The 15,716-nt window shown below is 43.2% G+C and overlaps 1 protein-coding gene across 4 annotated transcripts in view; it reads right to left on the reverse strand.

The window, feature by feature from the left end:
- LRRC16A (leucine rich repeat containing 16A) overlaps positions 1 to 15,716 on the reverse strand; it is a 316,783-nt gene that overhangs the window by 18,002 nt on the left and 283,065 nt on the right. For all 4 annotated transcript variants that reach the window (XM_004693329.2, XM_012732954.1, XM_012732955.1 and 1 more), the window contains 2 exons: positions 5,862 to 5,974; positions 1,392 to 1,821 (listed from right to left, as the gene is read on the reverse strand). In XM_004693329.2, coding sequence (XP_004693386.1) covers positions 1,392 to 1,821; positions 5,862 to 5,974 — 543 coding nt within the window. The remainder of the gene's footprint in view (positions 1 to 1,391; positions 1,822 to 5,861; positions 5,975 to 15,716) is intronic.

The raw sequence follows: 15,716 nt of genomic DNA on the forward strand, positions 1-15,716 counted from the left end.
GTCTCTAGGTGGTGCTAAGAGATCATGAGTCTAAATCTTTAGCGCCTTAAAAACACTAAACCAAAAGATTTTTGTCCCTTTGAGCAGATTTATATCCCAATCTCAAGCCCACGGAAAAAACCCTTCAGCACTTTTCATCTTTCTACCAAAAGGCAGGTGTTCATGGATGGAAACAGTGATCAAATAAATAGCTCAGGAGTATGAAAATTGTGGGTTCACTGTTAGAAAGAAATTCTATAAAGCAGATTTAAAAATTTAAACATTTCCTTGCACCTGACTCACACAGAGTTCTGACCAGGGAAGGGTATGCCAAGGCTCTCTAACTGAAGTGGCAGAATGTAGATCTATATGCTCCCTTCTCTCTTCCTCTCTAGGGGAACTAGTCACTTAGGAGAGAAACTAGGCAACTGCTAGAAATAAAGGTGTTGGGAAGAATGTTGACCAGCTATGAAATCACATAGGAAGGAGGATATAGTGGAAAAAACAAAAACAGTTGTTTAGAAGCAACAGGACAGTCTTCCACAGCTGCTACAGAGTTTACTGTTTATGTGCTGAAAAATCAAGGGTTCATAGGGTGACTGTTTTATTCTGACGCGTCTAATAAAATCGACGTATAATCTTTCTTCCTTTGGAGGACCGAGTTTTACAAATGTAAAAGGGAGCAGGATGATGTACAGAAACCAAAATCTGTGTCAAGCATGGGGAAATGCATCCTTCTGATCACAGTAAGGGTGCAGTCTTTCAAGTGACTGCAGGAGACGCAGAGGTAAAAAGGACAGAAACACAACTTGGGTTTTATAAAGCACTTGAGAAAAAAAGCGAGGCAGAAAGTCAGACTGGGGGACACTCAGCAACGTTTAACAACTGAGGTTTTTCTCCACACCAACAGAGACATTTGGTCAAGTGCTTCATTAACTCTAACGGAGTATATTTACTAGTTTTCCCTTGTGGCTTACAATGCAGGAATACAGAAAGGAACTTTCAGGTATAGAAAAGGGATGAAATTACCAAAAAGTAGATTCCAACTTTCTATAATTAGAATCCACTTTTGGTATTTTTATTTCCCCCTGTCAGTTCTCACCTGCAATGACCCTCAGGTGTGTGGTCTTTTGCCCAAACTGAGCATCTCCCCTGACCCGCTGTCACAGACCTCCATGACACAGGGCACTTCTGGACAGGCGGGATCAGCCTTAACTCTGGCAATGGCGTCCCTTGGGCCTCAAAGGCTTCTGGGAAGAGTGTGGCCCTGCCTCTGTGCTATGTGTTCGTGTAGGAAATGAATCTTTTGTCTGGGGAGTTTTATTTGACAACAGGCTATTTTGCTGTCCCTCTCCTACCCACGCAGGGGCAAACCCAGAAAGATGGCCACCTTAGACGGGCTCCCCTCTTACCTTCTGCGCACAAGCAGCTCTCTTCTCCTGCTTGGCTTTCATCTCGGCCATCAGACCGCTGCCCATCACCTGGACCCCATACCTCCGGCCTCCCTGGGGGCTGCTCCTGCTGTCACTCCGGTCCAGCTTCCCCATGTCCTCCCCTTGACCCTCCTCCAGGGAGTCGGGCGTTTTGACCTCCTCTGTCCGTTCAGAGCTGCTGTTGTGCTCAGCTGGCTTTGTGTCCTTCCTGGGTATGTCCATGGCTGGACTTCTGACGGCCCCTTTTGGGGACGAGGGCTCTTCTGTTATCAAGACCGTTGGTGGCCGCTCAGCTTTGGAGCGGGATTTGATTAAATTGAGAAAGGCACTCTTCCGAGAATCTCGCTTTTTCTTTTCATCGCCTCCTTCGCCAAGCTCGTGGCACTCTGAGCCTCTTCCTGCAGATCTCCTGTGAGCCAAGAGAATGAATCCCGTTGGCGTGACAGTAATTCAAGCTGCACAGGGACCCGTCAATATGTAAATATAGGGATTAATAACTCACCGAGCAAGCACCCTGAAGCACTTTGAAAAGTGGATTAGAATCACTGCGCTTATGAGATTTAGTGGAAGATTTAGTGTCATAGTCACAAGTGAGAAAATGGAGACACATTAAGAGAGAACCTGGAGGTGTAAGTGGTAGGACTGGGGCAGAAGGGAGAATATTTTTTATACTTAAATGCGCTAGGCAAGTGCATATTCCATGGTAACACCTGACCACCTCACTGTCTCCACATAGGTGGATGACTGCCTCTTTGAGGTTGGTGGGCCTGGAAAAGGCAGACGTCCCCCACTCCCACCCCTCCAGCCTTCCAAAATTATCAGCTGACATCTAAAGTCCCACAGTTGGTGCTTAATCCAAACAAAGTTTCAGACTCTTATTTACATGTCATACCACTTAGGAGACACCAGAAAAGACAGTGAGCTTTAGCAGAGGGGTCAGCAAGAGAATATTGAGATGCTTGGACAACGGGTGAGGAGAAAGTATAAATAAAAGGAAGAGATTATAAAACTAATAATTCAAGAAATATCCCAGAAACAAAGAATATAACTTTTCACACTGAGATGGTACATAGCAAATGGGTTAAAATCACATGAAGAGCCTTCCCTGGTGGCGCAGCGGGTTAAAGCACAGCACTGAGAAGATAAAGCCATTTGTGCATGACTTCGATCCCCGCCTGCCCCGGAGGTGACCACATGGTGTGGCAGACCTCTCCTGGCCCGCCCGCTGCTCCCCTCAGCAGTGTACTTGGTCGATCTGCCTGTTCTGCTCCCCACTCTGTCTCTGGTGAGTCCTCTCACCGCCCCTGTACCTCTGGCCTATATCTCAGTTCCATATGAATAAATAAATCTTTAAAAATAGGGCAGACACCAGAATGGGGTGAAGGGAAGCCCTGGGAGGGGTGTGAGGGGATGGGCCCCATGTTGGGCTGGGGTCAGTCAGTCGACACAGGAAAGACGTGTCCAAAGAGGTAGAACCAAACACTGGAAGAAACTGCAAGGACATGTGTTAGCTTTTCCTGAGACTTTGAGGATACACTAATGAAAGGAATACTGACTAGGAGAAATTAGCACATGCAGAAGAGGGCAATTATTAACTCCAGAGAAAGCAAGTTAGATATGTAAGGAAGGAGATGTAATCATTGTAGAATATATGACTCTGCTGTAAATATTTACATGGCTAGAATGAAGTAAACACTATGGATCTAATCATCAATTATGATGCAAATAAGTAATGAAGCTGTGGAGGAGTTTGGTGGGTAAGAAGGTCAAAGCACACTGAGAGCTAAATTCTCATTCTGTAAAATATCAACAGTTAAAAGTGACTATCTGAAACTGAAAAACAGTAAAATTTTCAAATGTTAAGGAACATGGATAAAAATAAATAACTGAATGAATAGAAGTAATTATCTCTGGGACAAAGAGGTAGGAAACCAACAAGTGACTTGCCCTCCTTTTTTTCTGGTAAAACGCCCTATGGAGAAGCTGACATTTTAAATTATAAGCATGTACAACTTTGATGTTCCAACTTTCAACCTCTTGATGACTTTACCAAGGCCTACCCCCTTCACCTATCAAACTGACAGCTATCTTTTATATAACAACATGAAACAAAACACAACTTGGTTGATTCTATCATCATTTTTTTTAAGATTCTACCTACTTATGCATACAAAACTGGGGTGTAGGCCAGATGTACGGGGGTGGGAAGGTGAGAGGATTCAGCAGCGACAGAGTGGGGAGCAGAACAGACAGATTGACTGAAATACACTGTTGAGGGGAGCAGCGGGGAGATACAAGAAGTCTGCTGTGCCATGCGGGTCAGTGTCCTAGCAGGGGATCAAGCTCCTGATGTCGTGGCTGGCAACAGCTTTTGACAGCCCTGTGTTTATCCCCTGCACCACTAGGAAGGCCCCAATTCTGTCATTATTTAGTGGAATGTCATGGTTCTCTAGTTCTGTGCAACAAACATGAACGGAATTCTATGGCAGCAACTTTGTGGAAAATGGAATCTGCAAACCTCAATAAATCCACCCACCTTTTAGTCACAGCTTATCAAAGACAGAGGTGATGTTAAAACCAGAGGAAATCACACCCCAGCAGGTTTAACAACACATGTCCAAGGTATTTACACTCTAACCATCTCTGATCATTATTTCTAAAGCTTGGTCAGCAGCGTCTGCAATGGCGTCAGCAACTGATACAGAGACTGGCCATGATGGATTCATTCAACGGTGATGGGGCACAATGCTACCTTAATAGGCACTGTGTCAGACACCCAAGTTATGATGAAAAAGAAGATCTATGTGTTGCTTCTGAAGAAAACTAATCTGGTAAGCGAGGGAGACTTGAAAGCAAATCATTAAAAGGGAGTTCCCCATTATGCTTATGTTGCTTGGTATTGCTTGATGCTTTCATCTTGAGAATATGTTCATCTGGTCCCTGTGCTATTAACATTTTTTTTAAAAACAAGTAAACTCTCAAAGGATTCTGTGAGCTCTAACAGATGTGTGCTGGGTGGGGTGGAGGGGGGGTGGTGAGGAGGGGACCAGCACTGAGTCAGCAGTAAAGAAGCAATTAATTGGGGTCTGGAGGGAGAGGAGAGAGCGTGAAAGAGCTTCAAAGAATAAACAGCATCTAGGCTGGTTCTTGAAGGACAGGAGAAAAGAATTTTTCCAAGGATAGTGTGCCAAGCTGTCAGGCCAGTGTCAAGGAAGACAAATAATTGGGTCCTAAAGCTTATAACCTGCACTAAGTTATACAGTTATGGATATAAAAATTTAGCTTACTTCCACCTCAGCATCCTGCAGAGGCTAGATAAGGCCCATCAATCCACAGAATGGACGGTTCCCTTGCCAGCTCAAGACGGCCTGCTTATCCTCAGCTTAACAGTGCGGTTGAAATTCAATCCTGAATCTGATATCTCAAGGTGAAGAATACTTCACAGATACAAATCCAGGTGAAGAGCACATTTGGGGATGGATTTGCATTTCGCGAGGGATCAAACAACTTGATGTACATCAAAAAAAACGGAGGGTTCCCAGTGAAACAACCGTTAATGATTTGTTTTTTTTTTTTAAGGAAACTTCATCTACGAGAATGGTGACGATGCTTTAGAGGCTAAATCTTCTGTTCCTTGTGGACTCTGTCTATAAAAGTCATGTTATTTAGGAACGGCATAACGGCCCTGAGTTTCTCAAAGCTGAAAAAGGAGGAGTCAGACAGTTACTTCAGCCTGCCACCGCACACAGGCCCATAATAGAAACAACAAGGTGAATGTGATAAAGCCCTAGAAATAACGCCCCGGGAGCTGCACCTTGTGGTCCGGTTCAGAATAGCACAAACATTCTCAAACATGAACATGGATGAAGGCTTATTAAAAAACGCTGGGCCCCCTCTAGCATTTCTGATTCAGTGGTTTGGGGCAGAGATTTGAAAAATTACATTTCTAACAATTTCCAAGTTGCAACTGACGTTTGCAAACCATCAGATAGCACATTGCACATTAAAATAGATAATATGAAAAATACCCCCAAAAAATCACTTGCTAAAACATAGACCTCGGCCCTCCCTGGTGGCGCAGCGGGTTAAAGCACAGCACTAAGAGGCTAAAGCCACTTCAGCATGAGTTCGATCCCGGCCCGCCAGGGAGGTGACCACATGGCGTGGCAGACCTCTCCTGACCCACCCATTGCTCCCCTCAGCAGTGTACTTTGTTGATCTGCCTGTCCTGCTCCCCACTCAGTCTCTGGTGAAGCCTCTCACAGCCCCTGCACCTCTGGCCTGTACCCCAGTTCTATATGCAGATAAATAAATCTTTTTTTGAAAAAAAATAGACCTCTATATGCACACACATATACATGTAAGGAGCTTTAGCATATTAAGTTTAATTAAACTGTTAGTAATTGAAATGTGAATGAGACGGAATTATTAGTGAAATACTGAACTCACTTGGAATCCATTTTGGTCACCTTCTTGGTGAAAAATTCATCTACACCTTCATCCACTCTGCCCATGAGACCGTTCTGCTCCCCGTCTTGGGAAATGATGCTGACAGCACGGACCTGCAGACCCAAGAGGTGTCATATTAATTCACATCAAACCTCAGGCATTGAGCATTCACTGCCAGAGCAGTACGACGCAGGCCATGAACACACAAGGTAAAACCCGGTCCCTGACCTAGCAGGACAGAAGCCACAGGTCCGACTGTGACCAGGGCAGAGAGAATCCACGGTGAGGGCACAAGACTGGTGGAGGGTCAGGCTGGCTGGTGCTTTCCAGCCACCAGGCCACGAGGAGTCGTGTTTCTAAAGGCAGCGGGAGGCACTGCAGGTGGTGTAAGGGAAGAGAGAACGTGTGGAGGAAACAGCATGGTGACACGGGTGACGGTTACAGTGACCGGGGCCTGCGTGTGGATGAGCGTCACCCTGTGTTTAAGACCTGGCAGCCACTAACACAGACCACTCCGATGCCCCTTCCCTGCCCGCCTGCTGGGATATCCCTGATTCCGAGATGTGGACTCCTCTTTGCGGGCGTCAACACCATGACGCCAGGCCTGCGATTGGCAGACGCTGCAGCAGTCACCTGGTTCACAAGTGGGCAACCGTGTGGATTTTATGAGGACAAGAACCACGCAGCTGAGCATGGTGGGGCTGAAAGGAGAGGCAGCGGCTGCTGCTGTGTTGCTGCTGAATAAAACAGGCCTGAATCCTGAGACATCTTGATTTTATGTCAGGTGAGAAAATAAATATTTCTCATTATTTACGTCACTTTCGGAATACCGGTTCCCTGCTCTCTCAAAATAGAACATTTCCATTTGGTATGAATAAGGAGGTTGATGTTTTTAGGTCTTGAATGTTCATGATTTTCTTTCATATAAAGTAAGGGTGACAGCATTCCCAGGCCCCCCAAAATAATGTGCTAATGCATATCAAATAGGACTGTTCATTCTAATTTCAGATAGCTGGTTAGCTCTAGTATCTTGTTACCCCTAGTAGAGAGACTACTTCTCCAGTCATATTGTAACAGGGTGGTCCCTAGGAAAAGGGGAAGTTTCAGGTTCCCTGCCCCACCCAGAAGGAGGGTGGAGCTGAGCAGAGAAAAGAAGAAATCAGAGGAGAAGAAGAGAAGGAAGCAGGATGGAGAAGGAGGAGGAGACCTGAGGAAGCTCCATGGAGCAGCAAGCATGTGAGGAAGAAGCTGTGCTTGTTTCCTGGCCCTGGACTGGTTAAGGCAGATGTGGGTGAGAGACCTGCAGGGAGGTGACTATGGCAGTGTTTATAGTGATTTTGATGTTGTTCTTTTCCTCCCAGATTTGTCTGGCCATTTCTGACCCTTTTCCATGGGTCCCAGCCAAAAGGTGCTTTAGTCTTGTGGCAGTTTTCAGGTCTTGCTTTGGGCCAATCCCTTTTGGGTTGACTTTTGCCCATGAGGGGATGCATAACTTCAGGTGTTTGATTTAGAAGTTATATTCTTTGTGTTCCATATTGTATATTCACTGTACTAAAGTCCCTTTTCATTAAAATTTTATATGTTTTGTCTTGACGCGGCAGATGGCAGAACCCACTTAGAGCAGGCAGGTTTTGGGCTTCAGGGGTTCCCCTCTCTCCCTGTCCTGTAACAGATTTTGTCCTGAAACAGATTTGGTGTCCTATAACAATAATACAAGGACCAGTGTTGAACAGCCTCAAGAAGAAACACAGGATTTATTTGTAGGTGACAGCGTGTCAACAAGGAGTGACACGTATTCTGTATTCTGGAGAGGTAATTCTGAGGCAGCTGGAAGGATATACAGGGGAACCTGGGGATTGTAGGGAAAGCCGTTCAGAACAGAAAATGAAACAAGTCCGCAAGCAGACTTGTCTCATCTGGAGTTGGTAGGAGACTGACTGAGAACTGGAGAAGAAAGAGGGTGGAAGTTTCCAGGCTGAGGTGAATGGGAGCCTGGTTCTGAGGAACACAGTTTAAAGACCTGGAGAAGAGGGTGATAAGCCAAGTGTTTGAGGTAGTAGGGGAAATGCAGGGACAGACAGATGTCCGGCAAGAGGCTGAAAAGCTTGGGTCTCAGGTGAGAAGCTTTGAGGAAACACCACAAGACAGCATTTCACTTTGAATGCCAACACATTGTGGGCTTCATCATAGGCTTGACTCGTATCTGTAATGATTTATCCAGTGACTATTTCACACAGATGATCATGGGTCAATGAGTAAGCACATATACCTAGCCCATAATTTGGGGGCACAAGATAGATCTTTCAGTGGCTGGGATAGATGGGTGGACTGTCTTTCCAGAAAGTGGTGGGAAAGCAACTTCCTGTAATCTTGATTTGCAAGCCTCGAGTTGCCTCAGGGGACATAGGCTTTGTTTAAGGAAAATTCCATCATCCTTCTCATTCAGTGGGAAAATAAACTGTGCTTGAGTGCACTGCTTGAGTGAAATGCTGAAAAGTGAGATGACAGATAATGGACAAATCCTACAAAAAGGTGGAGAATAAAATCAAGGAATCCTCTCCTCTGAATGGGGCTTTAGATAGGAGCCAGGCTTTCCTATCTATCACGATGGAGCAGGGCATCGGCAAAGCTCTGTCATTCGGTTAAGGTGAGAAAGAAGTGCACTGAATACCTTTTGTGTTGCTTACACAAGATAAAATAGCACAAAACTGGATTGTGTTATCATTTTCCCTTTTGTCAAAGAATGGGATTTCTAGAGTAATCACAGCTCTCTGGAGGCGACATCATGTCTGATTGGTTTATATGTGTTTTTGTATATTATTTCAGCTTTGCCTCTATCCTCTGAAAGGAAAAAGAAATGCCTGTTTCCTAGTTTTTGGTTAATCACATATCCACTAGTTAACTCCTCATGAGGGATGACACAGGTCACCTGAATGTTGGGTGAGACTTTGGGACTTGTGGTCCTGACACAAGGATTTTCTTCCAGAGTACCCAAAATCCTTGCCAAGACATCTCACATCTCCCTTGCCATTTTGAAAAAATGGTGGCGCAGCGGGTTAAAGCACAGCACTGAGAAGCTAAAGCCACCTTCACATGAGTTCGATTCTCGCCTGCCCCGGAGGTGACCATGACCACATGGCGCGGGAGACCTCTCCTGACCCGCCCGCTGCTCCCCTCACCAGTGTACTTCGTCGATCTGCCTGTTCTGCTCCCCACTCTGTCTCTGGTGAAGCCTCTCACTGTCCCTGAGCCTCTGGACTGTACCCCAGTTCTATATGCACAAAGAAATAGATCTTTAAAAAAAAAATTAAGTTTTACTGCCATAAGTTCTCCTCTTAGCCCTTTGCTTCTTTGAAACAGAATTCACAGCTAGCATAAAAGGCTCTCTGGGGACATAAAGAGCCTCAGTGGGTTTTGGCAGTTCAAAGCAAAGTGCTTTCCTGCAGGACAGACCAGTTTTGAGGGTTGTGCGATATCTCATAGATTGCCAGGTCCAACCCCACCATTTTAGAGATGAAGAGACTGGGAGCAAAGACTTTAAGAGGAGCCTAGTGTCATGTGGAGATCTTCGCTGAGATGTGGTTTTAAAGTGTCTATTAAAATTGGAAGCAGGAGGTGTCATGAGCCATCAGAAGCTGAAGACTTAAAATGAAAAGGAGCTTGTCAAAACAGTAAGACGCCACACACATGCACACACACACAGACACGCATGCCGATTTTGCTCATGTTCTAGCAAAAGGAAAGGACAGGACATACACACATCAGTAGTTCTCAAAACTCCATTTGACGCTAGTGTTTTTTGTCAAGGAGAATCGATTTCACACTAAAAAGAGTGGTGTGATTACTAGAGAGTGAGAACAGAAATCAGTCCTGGTTGAACCTCATTGTCTTTGTGTTCAAAGAAAGGCTTTTTGCAAATAAAATTGAGACTCAGAATCACGGGTGTTGACACTGGGAGATAAAGAAAGGCTTTGCCCCTTTGGTGTATGACTAACTGCTAAAAGGACAATCTGCAAAGGCTTCCAAGTTAAGCTGGTGATTAGGGGACTAAGATGACAGGCCACCAACGTTCTCCCTCTGCCAGGATTATGAAAATGAACACCGGAGGTGTTCACCTGGATTTCCACAGGCAGCTGCCAGATCTCTCCTAATGTCTCCACAGGCTGGGTGGAGAGATGGGCAGAAAATGAGGATAATTAAATGCATTAGTAACTCTGAACAAACATACCCAAAGACTGCTAATTATTGAGCTGAATAATCATAAATCTTACCCACATATTTTAGACAGTAAGAAACATGGTAACTGAAAGCTAAGCAATCAAGTCAAGAAAAAAGGAACCCAATAAGGAAAAGAAAGGAAATAGAATGAAAAGATAAAGATTAATGAGTTCAAGAGTACTAAAAAAACCTGAAGTTGATACTTCCAGCAAAGACTAAGGAAAGAGCTAACCTTACAAAATGAAGAGAAAGGGATCAAAACATGTGCAAAATGAAAAAAAAAAGGGGGGGGGGGAGGTGAGGTGGGAATATAGCCATCAAGAGGTTAACAATTCTATGCTAAGTATTCTATAGACAGCTAAGTGAACCATTAGGCTAAGTAGACAATATATAAATAACCAGAAATAAGTGGGCAACTGAATAGATTAACAAAAAGCAATCAAAATCCTAGTAAAAAATTCTACATATAAGAATCACATGTACAAGACAATATACCAGGTCCAGATGGTTTCCCAGGACAGGAACAGAAAATCCCTATTAAATGTGAAGCACTAACAGGAAAGAGAACAAGTTCCCCAACTAATATTTTAAAACACCAAATAGATGGAAAATCTAGATTAAAAAACATAGGTCTAATTTACACTCACATATGAAGAAATTATAAAAATACATGGCTCACAGACTAGCGATATATTAAAACAAAGCAAATATATTAACAGACGGTATAAGATCAGAAAAATCTGTGATTCGCCGGAACTGTAGATTAAAAGAAAAAATTCTCAAGCTAAAACACTAATAAATAAGAAATTATTAAATACTAAGAAATACTAGGAAAATAAATACCAAGAAAAAATACAGTTAAAGCAGCATTCATTGAAATGAAAATTAGCTAACTAGGAGAGAAAGAAAGTTTCTTCACTGAAGAAGTAATCCAGAAACTGCTGTGTCTGTGTAGTGGCTATTTTCTCCTGTTTACTCAGTAACAAAATCTTGTATTACTTGTGACACCAGGGTCACCAAATGAAATGCTAGATGTTCTTGCTGAAAATAAGGATTTTTTTCTGGCCAGTGAGATGTATCTGCACATATATTGTGGTAAATTCCACATTTGCAAACTTCCTTTTCCTTTAAAATATGGTTGCAAATACAGATTACAGACCTTGCCTATGAGTAAGAGCAAATAAAACTAGTCACATGGTGAGCTAGCCATTAAAAAGATTAATACAACCTTTCTGAATAAACAGAAGTACAGTATTTAGAAGGAGGGAGGTGATATGACTAGACCTTACTGAAATACTCGTTTGGGTGTCAAAATGCAATTTATTTAGAAAAGAGAAACAAGAATTAAAGTGGATTTTAAATAATGTCACATAAGGAATATGAAATGAGCTAAGGGAATTTAGATTAGAAAAAGACTTCCTAAGACTCATGAATCTTTGTAAATCTTCTAAGAGACTAAGTAACACGTGTCCCCTCCTGATGACAGTAACAATATAACTAAGTTAAAAATAAAAAAAATAAATGAGAGGTGTTGGCAACACAAAAATTACTTTCTTACTAACGAGAGCTTTTTGAACATGGATGCTTCAGAGAAAACAATTCACTCAAGATGCTGCAGTCAACTGATAGCTATCTAGGGAATTAAGCACTTTGATGAGGGATTGAACAAGATGGCATCAGAACTTCTTCTCCCGATGCTATTGCCATTCAAAGCATGTAGGAAAGTGGACCACCCAGACATTAGTCAGTTTTAGTTAAGAATTTGTATATTTCATCACGGGGTCAGGGGTATAGGGCCACACCAAAACACATGGCAAATGGTTAGCGCCAACATAGCAAGCAAAGTGAGCTCACTGATGGTAAATCACATTAATTACAAGGGTGATGGTAGGCAAATCAGCTACTTGCCCTGGGTTTCATATTTCCTTGACTAATGAATGAGCATGTAGTGTCACGTTAATGGCAGAGTCATCACTCCATGTATAGCAGGTCTCCTGAATCCCAGTCCATGGCTTTTCCCGTTTTTATGCTAGGCAGATTTTTCAATGGTTTTCCTTTAGGGGATACTTGCCACATATTATAACATAATAGTAGAAGTAGAAGGAAGAGACAGTTAGCTGGCCGTGGATGGGCCAGTTTGCTTCCATCCCTGGTGGGGCCACGCCTGGCAAGTGTTTCTCAGGGTCACTGGTGGTTAGGTGTTCACGTGGATGAGATCTAGCTAACAGAAGCAAATGAAGATGGCATTTATCACTTTCAGACCTGGCCATCAAACTTCATGAGTGAACCTTAGTGATTCTGTCATTCTGCAAATGAAAGGCACAGGACTTCAGGAAGCAAACATGAGGCCAGAACAATAGCTGAGAACATCCAGGGGCATTGAATGACCTGTGCAAGGTCCCCTGATTGGCTACCTCACACTGGATGATGTTGTGGGTAAGAACTAAACTCTGAATATCACGGACTTAGCATATTATACGCCCACTATCCTACACTTCCTATCTACCCACATGTATTCAACCCTTTCACAGCTATTCTGGCATATTCTGGTGCACCCAAAAAGCATTTTCACTCATGTACCCAAGTGAAACTTTCATCTGCGAAGTGAAGATTTTCTGAAAGTCACTAGAACTAAGGAAATAACTTTTGAGTAAGTTATTTTTGCAAACTTAGTTAACTTATTGCTTAATAGGCATGAGTAAGAATCCCCCAAATTAGTGAGATACACTAATTTGAGTGTATGAATCAAAGAGTGATATGAATCAAAGTCCAGGGACATTTTACTCTTCCTTCTTCATTGCTAGGCCCTGGGAGGGAGAACAGGGAACTAAGGAGAAAGCAAATATTGACCCAGTTAAGATAGTTAATATTAATGAAATGAAATAGTACCCTGAAGAACAATATTTGCATTTAATAAAGGATTGCATAGCTTTATTCCTATTTCTCATGCTAACTCAGTGATATAAGCTGGTTCTTTAAAAATAAGTCATCTCAGCTTCAAAAAGATCCCAAACCATGTCCAGACACACACTGCCAGGGAAGGAGTTTGCTCCTCAGCTGAGCCCTGCAGGCTGCTTTGACTACTAGACTAGTAGATTAAATCCTGTGGGTGAGTCAGCCATAATGGAATGTTTTGTTTGGAGTTCTTATATACATATTAAGAAGATGAAACAGAAAGAAACTGGTATATTTGATCTCTGGTTAGTAAAAATAAATGGAAGGGTTTTAAGAGAGATTTAGGAGAGACTTAAAGACTCTTTATCAATTATTCATTAAGTGTCTGGCATTTTAGAATGATTATGGCTTGACCCAAGGTTAAATTTTTATGGTTGTTTAGTTTTTTTTTTTTTTTAAATAGGTTATCTATATGCCACATTTATACAGATACTTAGTTGCATATTCTTGGCACAAGAATGGAGAGTTACAACACTAATATATTTGGCACACTAGAAACTGAACTCTTGGCATTTACTTTAGCCACAGTTAGTATTGTTTGGATCTAAGTCCCTGCTTCCAGACACAGAGCTGAAACCCTTAGAACTTCCTGAATGGCTTTGTTAGTTATAACATGTCCCTCCCAACCATACCTGAATTTAAGTTAAGAAAGTATCTTGGTGGGTCCCAAGACAGTTCAGGATAAGGGCTGGCTTTCAAGAAACCAACCCTGTAATAACAGATTTGGAAGCTTCATCCCCATCCCCGGAGCCTGGGGAGGGGAGAAGGACTGGGGCTTGAGTTAATCACCACAGGACCAATAATTTACTCAATCCTGCCTATGTCATGGAACTTCGATTGAACCCCTAAATAAAAAGGCTGGATCATGAACACAGTGAGGTGCTGGGTACGTGTAGTTTGTCCAGAGAGGCATGGGGGAGCTCATCTTTCCTGGCTCAATCATCTCTTCCACTTGACTGTTCCTGAATTGTATTCGCTATAACAAAGCCAAGGCCAAGTTCAGAAAAACTAACCGAGTCTTAGACTAGACTGAGTCTATCCAATTCTAGTCAAATAAACAACAACAAATGACAGTATCAGATGCTTGTTATGACTACATACTAATGACAAAGATGAGCTGCAAACTCCTTGTTCTCAGCTGAGAAGGTGGTTGAAGGTGCCTATAGCTTCACAGACAGATGTGAAAACACTTTGAAAGCACTTACATTTCTCACTTAGTATACCACTGTTCTCCCCTTCCCTTCCTTATTTCTTCAATGAGTTAAAAAAAAAAAAAAAACAACTCACACAGACAACACTCTCTTCCCATGGGTTGCTGACTTAATCAAAGGGGAACTTAGACCATCACTTCCAGTTAATCTGCTGAAAACCTCACATGGAAAGACCCAAAGAGGCATTGCTGATTTTGTAACCATCTGAAAAGCAAAATGTGGGAGGTTATCTTTGTCCCTACATGAAAGATCTGCCCTTATTTCTTCCCTAAGATTTATTTATTAAGTCATGCAACAACTGGGGTCCAGGCCAGAGGTGTGGTGAATGAGATGATTCACCAGAGACAGAGTAGGGAGTAGAACAGGCAGAAAGACTGAAATACACTGCTAAGGGGAGCAGTGGGTGGGTCAGGAGAGGTCTGCTGCGCCATGTGGACCACCTCTCTGACTGGGGATTGAACTCGTGCTGCAGTGACTGTGGCTGGCTTCATAGTGCTGCACCTTAACCCATTGTGCCACCAAGGAGGGCCAGACCTTGCCCTTATTTTAAGAAAAGGAAAATGTATCGCACTAAAAACATGTAATCACTCACTAAAAAATTTAAATCTGGCCCTCCCTGGTGGCGCAATGGGTAGGGATGCTGCACTGCAAGCTAGCCGCAGCCACTTCAGTGTGAGTTTGATCCCCGGTCTGTGGAGGTGACCCACATGGTGCAGCAGACCTCTCCTGTCTCACCCCATGCTCCCCTCAGCAATGTACTTCCTCGATCTGCCTGTTCTGCTTCCTGCTCTGTCTCTGGTCAATCTTCTCGCCGCCCCTGCACTTCTGGCCTGTACCCCAGTTTTGTTTGCATAAATAAATAAATCTTTAAAAAAATTAAAATTCAATAAATCAGAGAAGAATGAGTCACTACCTTCTTTTTTAAAACCAAGTCAACTATTAAAATTCAAATGAACCAAACACAATTAGCCTCATCTAGTATGAGGAAATGACTGGCTGTGTCAATAATCTGTTGTGACCTTCATCTGTGCCCTCAAGTCTATCATTCAAGTATTGCTGAACAGCTACTATATTCTGAACATATCCTGAGTATGGAGTATAAAACCACAGCATAAAAGTCACGTGCCTTCCTAGATGGAGTTTGCACACAGAGGAGAGTGCTTAAAAATACTGTAGGAAGCGAGGACAAGCATCAGGCCTCAGGGCCTCCTTGGAGGGCTGCTCAGGGTGTGCACTGTGCACAGCCTCTGTGTAAGAATAACCTCCCCAGGAGTCCTATCAAGTCCTATCACTCCAGCTCTGTGGGAGCCTCAGTGGAGATCGACAAGATGAGCAGTTTTAGCTCAGAAGGTAGGAGAAGTAGGTGGGGAAATTATGAGTAAAAGACTTCAGTATTGGAGACTGAAATGCAGGATGTGAACGGATAGTTGACAGGAATAGGGGAGGAAGGTGGATCAACAGGTCAGGTTAG

Source organism: Condylura cristata, unplaced genomic scaffold (assembly GCF_000260355.1).
Source record: "Condylura cristata isolate star-nosed mole 26May11 unplaced genomic scaffold, ConCri1.0 scaffold00037, whole genome shotgun sequence".
NCBI lineage: Eukaryota > Metazoa > Chordata > Mammalia > Eulipotyphla > Talpidae > Condylura > Condylura cristata.